Genomic DNA, 13,542 nt, shown 5'->3' on the forward strand with positions numbered 1-13,542 from the left:
ACGGATCGCGGAACCGAGTTCGTGAATGGAGTTATACAAGCTTTTTGCAATTCACATGGAATTTCTCATCAATTATCTGCCGCCAGAACACCGCAACAAAACGGTGTTGCCGAAAGAAGAAACCAGACGCTCAAAGAAGCCGCACGAGTGATGATTAGTGCTGCCGGTCTCCCAAAACGCTGTTGGGCGGAAGCTATCAACACTGCTTGTTACACGCAAAATCGAAGCATGATCCATAAGCAGCACAAGAAGACGCCATATGAGCTATATAAAGGGAGAAAACCAAATATTGGTTATTTTCATATTTTTGGATGCAAATGTTTTATTCATATTAATGATAAATTGCATCTAAAAGCTTTTGATGAGCGTGCAGATGAAGGAATTTTTCTAGGATATTCAGCTACCAGCAAGGCGTACAGAGTTCTGAATAAAAGATCAATGGTGGTTGAAGAATCCATACACGTGGTATTTGATGAAAAATCACAAATCAAAAATGGCGCTTTGGACGAAGAAATTGCACAAAATGGTAACAAGTGTCATATTGATTTTTGTGATACTAATGATACGTGTGAAGATGATGTTTTGCAGGGAATGGATGAGTTGGAAATTAATTCTCTAGAAAATCCCATTCCTCACCAGAAGAAGTTGGAAATTCTTTAAATAATAATTTTGGGAGTGATGCCTCACGTGGGAATGGAGATGCAGTACAAGTTGGTGATCCAATTAATGATCAAATTGCATGTGATGTTGGTAATCAATTTCAAGACAATTTAATTGATGAAATTCGAACCAACACTGCAAATTCACAACAAATGGATCCACCTAGTACCATGCACCCATTTCAACCAGATTTAAGATGGCTCAAAAATCACCCTCCAGAATTAATTATTGGGAATATCCATGAAGGCGTGAAAACAAGATCATCTACCATGGAAGCATTGTTCACGTGTTATCTATCTCGGATTGAACCAAAAGAAATTGACGAAGCTCTCAATGATTCGGATTGGATAAATGCTATGCAAGAAGAGCTCGATCAATTCAAAAGAAATGATGTTTGGGAACTTGTTCCAAGACCGCCGAACCACAATGTTGTAGGAACCAAATGGGTCTTCCGGAACAAAGCAAACGAAGAAGGCGTGATTGTTAGGAATAAAGCAAGGCTCGTTGCAAAAGGATACTCTCAAGAAGAAGGAATTGATTTTGATGAAACTTTTGCACCGGTGGCTCGACTTGAAGCAATCAGAATTTTCCTAGCCTACGCCGCACACAAAGATTTCACCGTTTATCAAATGGACGTGAAAAGCGCATTCTTGAATGGTCTACTCGAATAAGAAGTTTATGTCGAACAACCCCCAGGTTTTGAGGTAAAAGGCGAAGGTGATAAAGTCTACAAACTTAAAAAGGCATTGTATGGGTTGAAACAAGCACCTAGAGCTTGGTATGATACTTTATCAATGTTCTTAATAAGCTGTGGATTCACCAAAGGCCTTGTTGACAAAACTTTATTTAGAATTCAAGATGGTGATCATATTTTATTAGTGCAAATATATGTCGATGATATTATTTTTGGAAGCACTAACAATTCTTTGTGTGAGAAATTTTCGAAGCTTATGCAGAATAAATTCGAAATGAGCATGATGGGTGAATTGAATTACTTCTTGGGCTTACAAGTCAAACAACTGAAAGAAGGAGTATTCATCAATCAAGCAAAGTACACCCGCGACTTGATAAAGAAGTTTGGCCTTGATGGAAAATCATCGATCAAAATTCCAATGAGCACATCAATAAGGCTAGACAAAGATGAAGATGGAAAGGATGTCGATCAAACAAAATATAGAGGAATGATTGGTTCACTTCTATATCTTACTGCAAGCAGGCCGGACATTTCTTATGCTGTGGGAGTGTGTGCAAGATTCCAAGCAAATCCAAAAGAAAGCCACCTCATTGCAACAAAGAAGATCATACGATATCTGAAAGGCACAATCAATGTTGGATTGTGGTATCCAAAAGGTACAGATTTTACTCTAACGGGTTTTTCAGATGCGGATTTTGCAGGTTGCAAAATAGACAGAAAAAGCACTTCCGGGACATGTCAGTTCTTGGGGGGAAGGCTTGTTTCTTGGTTCAGCAAAAAGCAAAATTCCATCGCAACTAGTACCGCCGAGGCCGAATATATTGCTACAGGAAGTTGTTGTGCGCAAATTTTGTGGATGAAGCAACAATTGAAGGATTGCGGAGTTAATTGTGATGACGTTAGTATTTATTGTGATAATACTAGTGCAATCGCTATCAATCACAATCCGGTGCTTCACTCAAGAACCAAACACATCGACATTCGACATCATTTTATAAGGGATCACGTTGAAAAGAAAAATTTGAAGATCGAATATATCCCTACGGAAAACCAAGTTGCTGATATTCTCACGAAGCCTTTATGCGAAACGAGATTTTCTACCTTAAGGCACGAGTTGGGAATGATCGAAATGAGCTAAGTATCACTGAACTTAATCTCTCTATTTAAATTGATACTTGTGCTCAAAATAAATTGTTTACGTGGATAAATTGTTTTATGTGTTTCTATGCATGTTTTTATTCGAAATTTTTATATGATAAAATTGCAATATGTGTTAGGAATTTATTTGTGCATTTGCATGTATTATTTAACGTGAGATCATATGCCATGCAAATTAATTTGATGAAATGTGCAATTCGTGATTTATTTGATAATTTGTTTAAAATTGCATGTTTTAATGTGTTAATCAGTTTTTGAGTATGTGTTCATGTTTCTGTAAATTAACTAGTTTGCATGAACAATTTGCTCTAAAAATGATTTACCATGTTTATTTAAAATGTGATTTAATATGTTATTTGTATGTGTGTTTCTTATATATGCAGTATATGTGATATAAATTGCTATAAAATGTTTTAGAAATCTAGAAATTAGTATTTTTGTTAGTTTCTAAAATATTTTGGAATCTGATTAATATGTTTTATATCAAGTTGTTTCTAATTATAAATTAGGAATATGTGTGTTAATTGTGTTAATTTCCAAATTATATGTATTTTAATTAGGAATGCCGTGTATATGTGTTTAATATTTTGGTATGTGTGATTAATTGTTTGAGGAATAATTTTTTTTGCTACTAACGAGATGTTTGAGTGATATTATATCTGTGGTACACGATTTTGAGAAGGAAATCAGGAGACAAAGGAGGAAAATTAGAGTTTAATTGGGCATCAAACCTCCACCCATAAACTCCTACCCCTTCTAAACCTCCACCCAACCTAAACCTCCCCCCATAATCCTCTCCTAAATCAAATCTTTCCAAACAGATTTACCCTCTCTTTCTCAAATTGACACCCTCATCTCGCCTGTCAGAAATGCACTCTTTTAATCGATCCCCACAAACAAATCTCAAGAAGATCAAAACCCAAATCCTTCCTAAGTGTCTCTTCAAATCTCCACCCTCTACACCTTACGTGCATTGGGTATTTCTAAAGAGGTGTGAGCATTAAATGATCTTGTCTGCTCATGATGACATTTTCTCTTTCCTCGTAACACTCTCTATCAGATGACTCATCTACCCTAAACTCACCCAATCGACACACCTCAACCAAAGGGTACAATTGAGAAGTCTCATCTCTTTCTCTTAAATTCGAAAAATCCCTTCGAGTCATCTTCCTCATATAAACCCCTCACTTTTATCTAAAAAACTCTTTCAAGACCTTCAGAATATCAGAAAACTCTCTCTCAAATCATCTCTCCTCGATCAATCAATCTGATCATCATGGCCCAATCTGGAAGAAAGCAAATTAATCCTATTTCTGCCCTCTCGCAACAAGTGACGAATGGGATGGTTCTCAATCCTGAGTTTTTCAGACTAGGTTCTACCAACAAGGACACGGCCGAGAAAATTCTTCAAGCTTTAAAAGACTGTGGACTATTTGATTTCTTCACCTACAACTACTTTGGAACCTTTGAAGAAGATGTAGCCGAATTTTATCTACATGCAGTCGTTGAAAAGGACTCGATAAAATCTAGAGTTGGAGGATCAGAAGTTTCGATCACTGAAGATGACATACACAAGTGCTTCAACTTTCCTGAATCTCAGATAATGCCGGAATCTCACAGCTATGTTGTTCAAAATTTTTGGAATGAGATTCGAGGTCCTACGGCTCCAATTTTCTCTGATGTATCCGCTCATAAGAATGTATTGAAGTTTGAATATGAGATGTTGGTGGACATGATTTACAAGATTCTTGAACACAAACTGGGAAGTACTGAAGATTTGACTGCGTCAACAGTGTGCCTGATGAACGGAATCATGAAAGGAATAAAATTCAAATGGGCAAAATTTATCTACAGGAAGATGGTTATTTTTGTTCATGCTGCCAAACCAATGAAGAAACCCGCTGTAGTAGACCGATTCTATCAAAATGTTGGATATGGTCTCATCATTGGAGAACTGCTAAGGAAGAAGACAATTCCAATGAGAAAACACAAAAATATTGGAATTTACAGAGCTCTCTTCAGAAAATTCAGTCCTAATTTTGGAAGAAGGTCAAGCCAGAGAAGAGGACAAGAAGGTGGGAGTTCTACAAGTTCAAAAACACCTCAGAGTTCCAGACCGAGAAACAGCAAAGCAATCTCAACCTCAAGCAATCAAATGGGATCAAGCAATAGATCAGGAAGAGATCAAGAAGCCATCAGTACGGCTATGGCAGTTGTTCCGATCAAATATGCCGAACCAAACGTGTTGGCCGAAGGAGTTGATGATACTACAAGAATGGAATTTGCAGGAGTTGATGTGCAAATTTTGAATGATCTACAAAGAAGACTCTCAAGTCAATCTGCAGCCGAAGGAAGTGCAGGACCTTTAGTTTTTGACTCAGCGCTCATTCAAGATGATCCGGAGCTGTTGAAAGAATTAATAATGGTGCAAACTTGGAGAGAATGGAAACTTGAAAGATATCATTCTTTCATGTCAAAAATCACCCCGGATTTGATACGGAGTGAAGATTTTTCCTTGGAATGGTTTGGAACAAACGTGATGCTAGATGCACTCAACATGGATTTAAATCAAGTGTATCACATGAAGCTACACGAAAAGGCAGCCAGACAAAAAGGAAAAGCACCAATAAAAGGAGGCAGTACGGCTCAATATCGTTTAGCCGAACAAGAGAGACAGAATGAAATATCACTTCAGTTAGCTCTACAACTCTTGTGGATAATGAAATTTTTGATGAAAGAACTGAAGGGACGGCACTCATTGATGTACCAATCATAAGCACTGAAAATCATATGGACATACCTGTGAAAGTCCATGATGCTTCTTTATTGATATCTGATTTGACCCCCACACCAATTAATGTGAATCTGGAGTGCAATGAACAACTTGTGAGAGCCAATGAAAAACAAGTGTCAGAAGAAAGAAGAAGAGATATACCAGTGGAAGTTGCAGTAGAAGTTGCTACTGAGAATAGACTGCAAATCACAGAGGATTTATCCAGTGTATTGCCAGTACACCATACCGAGTCTACCATGCCTACCATGGACCCTGTTCTAGAAAATGAAGATTTATTTACAGAGAACTACACGAGAACAGAGGTCTTAGAAGAAGAAATTGGTGATCTCAATCAAGAAGCCGAATCACCTGAAGAAGAAGGGATGCAACTTATTGATACAGTTGTTCTCACAGATCCGAGTTGAAGTCCGTTCGGATCCCCTCAAAATTTTGTGCAGATGGATGAACAAGAAGATGACATATTTTCATCCTTATTTGCAAAAGTGGCCAAATTCAGTGATGTTGATTGTCAAACTATTGGAGAAAAATTGGTTGAACAAAACCAAATGCTAGAACAACAACACACGGATACCCGAGTCAATCTGAAAGAATTAATGGAGCATCAAAATTCTTTGAAGACTCAAATTGACAAAGCAGAAAGAATCTTGAAAGGAGAAGCGACGAAAGGCTTACTTGAAGTCATTCAGCTCATGAAGAAGGAGCGTGAAGCAGCTGAAAAGATTCACAACGAACGTCACTTGCGACAAATCAAGGCGATTCAAGATCAAGAAAGCCGAATCAACAAACTTGAAGCTGAACTCGCAGTTACAACAAATAAGCTTGATAACGTGCAAACCGTTTCCATTGAAACACCCAATAGTGTTGAAACTGTGAAGGCAAACCAAGACCGAGATTTTAAGACCCTTGCATTTTTTGTTGATAACGCCAAAATGGGGGAAGAAATTCTCAGTCACTTGGCTTTGCAACAACAAGAATTTATTCCTCAACAACAGCCAGTAATGTCTACTCAAGGTAGAGGCCGAAGCCGCGGACAATCCTCACAAGGACCATCTCAGATTGGTTTTGCTCAGTTCGCGAATCCTAGTCTTGGTACGAGTACATCAAAGGTTGCTGAACAGCGTGGCTGGTTCGAATGCTCTAAGGGTACCGCCACTCAGACAACAATATGGACTAAGGAAAATTTACCAAGCATGATCAAGAAATGGCCTGTAGCCGATCAAGCCCAATGGATCTCGGAAAAGAATAAAGAAGAAGAAGGCAAAAGGAAAAGAACCGAGATCTGGTATGAACTAAGAGATTTCACCGGAAATATGGGCATGAATCTTGGAGAAGAAAGAAGCTTCGAAGAATGTGTCTTATGGTGGGAAAACGGAGTTCTTCCGGGCAACAATATCAAAGAAGCTTTTGGACATTACATGGTCGGACAACTTACAAAGAAATTTCAGAATGCAAAGTTCAAAGATGATTTCTTCAAGCTCAGAGAACATGTCAAAGAAATTTTTAAGAAAGACTTTGGTGTGAAGAAACCCAGAAGGTAATCTGAAAATTCTCTTAAGCTGATATTCTCTATTTTCGAACCTCTGTTGCGTTTTTCTCTATAAATTCGAAATATATCAATAATAATTTCCCATGGTCTATTTTGAGTCTTTAATTTTATTTGTTTAATGTAATTAGACTTTCGTGAATTAAAAGACAAGAAATATGTCAAACGCACGATAAAATTAAAAATTGATGATGATCAAAATAAAAATAATTCAAGATGCGTTTAGGAGCTTGTCTAAAAATTTAATTCACAAGTTTCTTTTGATTGTGTCTAGAAAACCATTTGTTAAACTCTTCTTGGCTTTGTCAAATAAAATTGAGCAAAAACATTATTTTTCAAAGACTTAAAGCCAATGACTGAGTATAGGTTTTGGCATTATCAAAAGGGGGGAAATTGTTAGGAATAAAGTGTAATGGTTTTGATATGCCAAATTTGTATTTGTAGATCCCCCAATTTTATTTATAGGTCTAGTAGAGTCTTAGACCGTGATCGGGAAATTATTTAATTATGAAAAGAGAAAAACAGAGGAAAATGGATGAAAATAGAAGAAGAAGATATAAAGCCGAAAATCAAGAATTTATCTGGAGAAAATGACAAATTGAAGAAGAAGATGAATGATACAATATTCACGTCGCTACTACTCAAAGAAGATATCCCAGAAGAATTTTCGTGAAGAAAATTAATTTTGGAAGAATGCATGAAATTGACTTAGAGATCAAGCATCTATGGAAAGAAAGAAGTACATCAAATGTGATTGGAGATTTAATCAAAAGCTGTACGGACGAAGTGGATGATGCTTGATATATTATTCGAAATGGCTCAAGTTCGAAACTCATCATTAACAATTTTACAAGGTAAAATTTGAGAAGTCATATTAAATTAATCTGATGGAGTTGGGCGCTAGAAATTGGGAAGCAATTGCACTTGGGAGCCGATTTCATAGAAATTGAAATTGGGAGCTAGTTCGAAGCAATTGAAATTGGGAGCCAGTTTCTCTTGGGAGCTAGTTCGAAGCAATTGAAATTGGGAGCCAGTTTCAGAGAAGGAGAAGTCTGGGAGCCAATCTCAAAGTCAAATTCAAATTGGGAAGCAATTGAAAGCACCAGGAGCAGTTGGGAGCCAATTGCAAGTCAAAGTCAATTGGGAGCCAATTGCAAGTCAAAGTCAACTGGGAGCCAATTACAATGGAGAAATTCGAAGGAGAAATTCAAATTGGGTGCCAATTACAAGCCAATTGAAATTGGGTGTCAATTACAAAGGAGAAATTCAAATTGGGTGGAAGTTCAAAGCCAGTTTGAAGTCTGAGAACACCCAGACGTGAGAATGAAGAAGATGAAGCAGAACTTACAGTGAAAAATATTCTCACAAGGAAAATACTAGTCTAACTAGTATGGGATTAAAATAAAGATTATTTTTGAATCCCAAAGATACAAGGACCACTTCAGAGCTGATCAGAGAAGCCATTCTACACCAAAACTGAGACCCAGATATGTCTACTCAACGTTAAACCAGAGGAATATCAGATGAAGTTTGGGAGCTCATTTACATGGAGATGAAACTCCATGAACGGCTAGCTTATCTCTTTCTGACATTTTTGCAGAAGATAAGATAAGATCTCTGACAAAAGACACAAGATTTCAAAAATGAGAGCGTCTCTTTCCAACGGACAGATTCTCATTACCAGCTATAAAATGATGAAGATATGAAGACTTGAAGATGGGGAACTCACGAACAAGAGAGCAGAAAATTCGAATCCATCAAGGGATCGAATAGAGCAATTAAGCTTAAAAGAGCATAGAGCAAAAAATCTCATTTGGTATAAGAGCATATCAAAAAAAATCTTCAAGTGAGAAGTGAGAAAAGAAAAAGAACTCAGAGAGCTTCAAAACAGAAATATTCTGAGAGTTCTTAAACAGAACAAAGGAGAGCAAAATATCAAGTGCTTTACTTGATATATTCAAAAAGAGAAAACACCCAGAGCTGTTAAGAGAAATCATTCCAGAGTGTTTATCTTCATCAAAGAGACCTGCGCATCATTGAAGATCATCTACAGAGTCTCAGAAGTTGGAAGCAAGACAACACTTGTTTTGGAGCAAAACAAGAGAAGGGAGGAAAGTAACACGGAGCTGTGAAATCCTAGATTGTCACACGGAGCTGTGAGATCCGAAGCAGCAGTGTCGGAGGCACTGGGCGTGAATGGTGTGGGCTTGGTGATCAAAGCACCAGATCACGGATACGTTTCTACCGGAGTGTGGAAGACGGGGGGAAAGTAACGCGGAGTCGTGAAATCCTGGGATAGTAGCGCGGCGACGTGAAACCCGAAGCAGCAGTGTGGTGTCACTTGGCGTGATTAGTGCGGGCTTTGTGATCAAAGCACTAGATCATGGAAATTCATTGTATCTTGGAACCAAGGAGTGGTAGATATAGTGAATTGGCTCTTAGAGAAAAGAGCAAGTGGAGTAGGAGGATTACACCACCTCGCGGACCACTATAATTGTCTTGTGTTCTTTACTGCTTTCTTTACATACTGCTCTTTACATATTCGCTCTCACGAAGATATACTGCTCACACAATCTCACACACACTTTATGTTTATTTATTTCCGCTGTGCATCATACTCTAACAATCTAGTTAAGAGTTTTGGTTTATCTCTGTCTTAGCAATTGTTGTGCTGTGCAAAAAAGTTTGAAAGTCTATTCACCCCCCCCCCCCCCCCCCCCCCGCTCTAGACTTTCACCCTACCTCTTTTGGGACCAACATTATTCTTTATTGTGACTTGGTTAAGTTCCATGTAGTCGATGCATAGGCGCATGCTCCCATCCTTCTTTTTAACAAACAACACTGGCGCTCCCCATGGGGAGGTGCTAGGACGGATGTGTTAGACATATATTTTATATATCTTTTATTGTATAGTTTATAATAATGCTGTTATTGACTTACTGAGAGATCTAGTCTTTAGCCTAGTTGTTAGCTCTCTCTCTTATGTCTATATTTGTATTCTCCCGTTCTGTTATGAATTGATTGAAACTGTTCCACTCTCATCTGGTATCAGTTAGCCAATAGGAATCCTAGAATCTTATTCTCTCCTCCTCTCTTTTTGACCATGTCGCAGAGTTCAGAGAGAACCATCACCACCACCTCCGTTTCCTCCCCTAATCCCCCGAATTCCTTACCGAGTGCACACCATTTTGTGTCACTCAAATTAACCCACAGAAATTACCTATACTGGCGTACCCCAATCATCCCGTTCCTCCGTGGGCAGCGTTTGCTCGGGTTCATCGACGGCTCCCGTCCGTGCCCGTCACCGGTGATCCACACTTCTACCGGCGAAGCTGCGATAGACACGGCGTCTGTGACTCCTAATCCGGCCTATGAGGCGTGGCTGGAACACATAATCAAGCCTTGAGTCGTGTCTTACGGGATTGCCCGATTGTACCCACAAATAATATCATGCCAAAATTATGTACTTCATGTCAACTTGGGAAATCATCCCGATTTCCATTAGATAGGGTTCATAGTTCTAGTCATGGTGTTTTAGATTTAATTTACATTGATATCTGGGGCCCCGCACCTATTCTTTCTGCGGATGGCACGCGCTATTTTGTACTGTTCGTAGATGATAATACCCGCTATTGTTGGTTTTATCCTCTACGATTGAAAACCGATATATATAAAGTCTTTGATGTGTTTAGGGCGATGGTAGAACGTACGTTTTCACGTTCTATCAAGTCCATTCAGTCCGATCTGGGGGGGGAATACCAAAAATTACACAAATTGTTCACTACCTTGGGAATTGTACACAGACAGTCTTGTGCGTATACACACGAGCAAAATGGCCGTGTTGAGCGTCGAAATCGACACATTGTCGAGACTGGTCTGGCTCTAATGGCCCAGGCATCTGTTCCACAACGCTATTGCGATCATGCCTTTGAAACTGCAACCTTCTTAATTAACAGATTACTGTCATCCTCACTACAGTTTGATACACCGTTTTATCGCCTATATAAGCAACCACCCAACTATACATACTTACGAGTATTTGGGTGCCTTTGCTTTCCTTATCTCCGGCCTTATAACCGTCACAAAATTGAGTTTCGCTCGAGTCCATGCGTCTTCTTAGGTTACCCACCGTCCTTTAGGGGTTACCGCTGCATAGACCTAAACACTGGGAAAACCTATACCTGTCGTCATGTTCGTTTTGACAAGACTGTTTTCCCTTTTGCAGTTAATTCCATGGCAATAAGCTCCAAGGCGTCTACATCAGAAGTGCCATGGGCCTCCTGTCCTGTGGCCCATCAACCTAGCCCGGTCCCTCCCGTCCTACCTCCACCGCCAGTGGCTGCACCGCAGCCACCGAAGGCACAACCGAGGAAACGGGGAAGGCGGGTTCAGGTCCTACAAGACCGGTCACACACTATGCGGCTCCGGCGCATGACTCAGGGGTCCGGGGAACAGTTACATGCCCTCGTTGCATCAACTGATGATCCGACCTGCTACTCACAGGCGGTTGGACATCCGCAATGGCGGGATGCTATGGACCAGGAGTTTAATGCACTATTGCATAACAGTACTTGGCAATTAGTTCCGGCCTCTCCAGACATGAACATTGTGGGTTGCAAGTGGGTTTTCCGCACAAAGCGGAAGGCCGATGGTTCAATAGAGCGCTATAAAGCCCGGCTAGTAGCCAAGGGCTTTAATCAGGTGGCCGGGTAAGACTTTTTCGAGACGTTTAGTCCGGTGGTCAAGCCCACTACAGTCAGGATACTTTTATCTTTTGCAGTATCTCGACGGTGGACGCTACGTCAGTTAGATGTCCATAACGCCTTCTTGAATGGGCATCTAGCCGAGAAGGTCTATATGCGACAGCCGCCGGGTTATGAAGACCCAGATCGGCCCGATTATGTGTGTCACTTACAGCGGTCCCTCTATGGGTTGAAGCAAGCCCCGAGGGCCTGGTTCAAGCGTTTGCATGATTTCTTGCTTATCACGGGGTTTGTTGCCTCGAAGACGGATGTATCCCTTTTCCATTACTCTGCAGGGGACTCAAGAGTCTTTTTGCTCGTATACGTGGATGATATCATTATGCTTGGGAATGCACCATCCCTAGTTCACACGTTACTCGGTAAATTAGCGGCAACGTTCAAGATTCGTGATCTTGGAACTCCCACGTTCTTCCTAGGCATTGAAACCTTAAGTGTTCCCGGAGGACTAGTTCTTTCTCAGCGCCGCTATATGCGTGACATCCTACAACGGGCTGGTATGACCGAGTGTAAAACGCTTGCAACTCCCGCTTCTGTTTCTCAGCCAGTTAGTCAGTCCACGGAGTCGTTTGACAACCCGACTCTTTATCGACGTCTTGCCGGTGCGCTGCAGTATCTCACCATCACACGCCCGGATCTATCCTATTCGGTGAACCGTCTGTGTCAGTTCATGCATTCACCCACAGAAGAACATTGGGGGCTCCTTAAACGTGTGTTACATTATGTTCGTGGTACTTTGGACTACGGGTTGCAGATTTCTGCGTCTGCGTCCGCCGACATTCATGTGTACTATGATTCCGACTGGGCTGGGTGCCCAGTTGACAGGAAGTCTACTAGTGGCTATGCCGTATTCTTGGGGTCGAATCTGATATCCTGGGTGTCCCGAAAGCAACGTACAGTTGCACGATCGTCCATTGAGGCTGAGTACAAGGGATTGGCAGATGCGTGTGCAGAGGTTACTTGGGTTGTTTCATTGCTTAATGAGCTTGGTCTAGGCTCATTGACGGCTCCGACGTTATGGTGCGACAATCTTGGAGCCACATATCTCTGCGCCAATCCAGTCTTTCACGCTCGTACGAAGCACGTTGAGGTCGACTATCACTTTGTTCGGGACAAAGTCTCTGCAGGACAGCTTCAGGTTCACTTCGTTTCTACCAAAGATCAGCTAGCGGATATCTTCACCAAACCGCTACCAGCAGCTCGGTTTGGAGCGTTGCGTGACAAGCTCAATGTGGTGTCTCACTCACCTTGTGCTTGAGGGGGAGTGTTAGACATATATTTTATATATCTTTTATTGTATAGTTTATAATATTGCTGTTATTGACTTACTGGGAGATCTAGTCTTTAGCCTAGTTGTTAGCTCTCTCTCTTAAGTCTATATTTGTATTCTCCCGTTCTGTTATGAATTGATTGAAACTGTTCCACTCTCATCGGATGTAGCCCTTGTCTAGCAATTCCTGCAGTTGCGTCTTCAGTTCCTTCATTTCTTTTGGTGCTAACCGGTAGGGTGGTTTAGAAATCGGGGCAGCGCCCGGTACGAGATCTATGGTGAACTCGACTTCTCTGGCTGGGGGTGCCCCGCGGATTTCGTCCGGGAAGACGTCGGTAAATTTGTTTACCACTGGAATGGTTTGTGTTTCGGGGGTTTTGGTGCTGAGGTCCTTGACCGAACATAGGAAGGCCTCGCTTCCCTTGTTTAGGTATTTCTTCATTTTTATCATGTTCACCACTCTGATCCCGGCCTCCCGGTGGGTCCCACGGTATGACACCATCTTACCGCCTGGCCCCCGTAGGACCACTTTTTGTTCTCCGCATAGGATTTGTGCTTGGTATTTCCCTAGCCAATCCATGCCCAAGATCACCTGTACCCCATCCAGTTTGAATCGGATTAAGTTGCTGGGAAATTCCACCCCTTGTATGGTGATCACTATAT

General features: G+C 40.8%; 1 protein-coding gene across 1 annotated transcript; it reads left to right on the forward strand.

Annotated features, from left to right (window-relative positions):
• The first annotated feature begins 11,706 nt into the window (after positions 1 to 11,706).
• LOC109159655 (uncharacterized mitochondrial protein AtMg00810-like) lies at positions 11,707 to 12,867 on the forward strand. Its single transcript, XM_019307734.1, has one exon. The coding sequence runs from the start codon at positions 11,707 to 11,709 to the stop codon at positions 12,865 to 12,867; it is 1,161 nt and encodes a 386-aa protein (XP_019163279.1).
• Positions 12,868 to 13,542: the final 675 nt, after the last annotated feature.

Source organism: Ipomoea nil, unplaced genomic scaffold, assembly GCF_001879475.1.
Source record: "Ipomoea nil cultivar Tokyo-kokei standard unplaced genomic scaffold, Asagao_1.1 scaffold2843, whole genome shotgun sequence".
In the NCBI taxonomy this organism is placed as follows: domain Eukaryota; kingdom Viridiplantae; phylum Streptophyta; class Magnoliopsida; order Solanales; family Convolvulaceae; genus Ipomoea; species Ipomoea nil.

Excerpts from the sequence above, each read along its gene's own strand:
- LOC109159655 (XM_019307734.1), top strand. The coding sequence starts at position 11,707 with ATGCGACAGCCGCCGGGTTATGAAGACCCAGATCGGCCCGATTATGTG.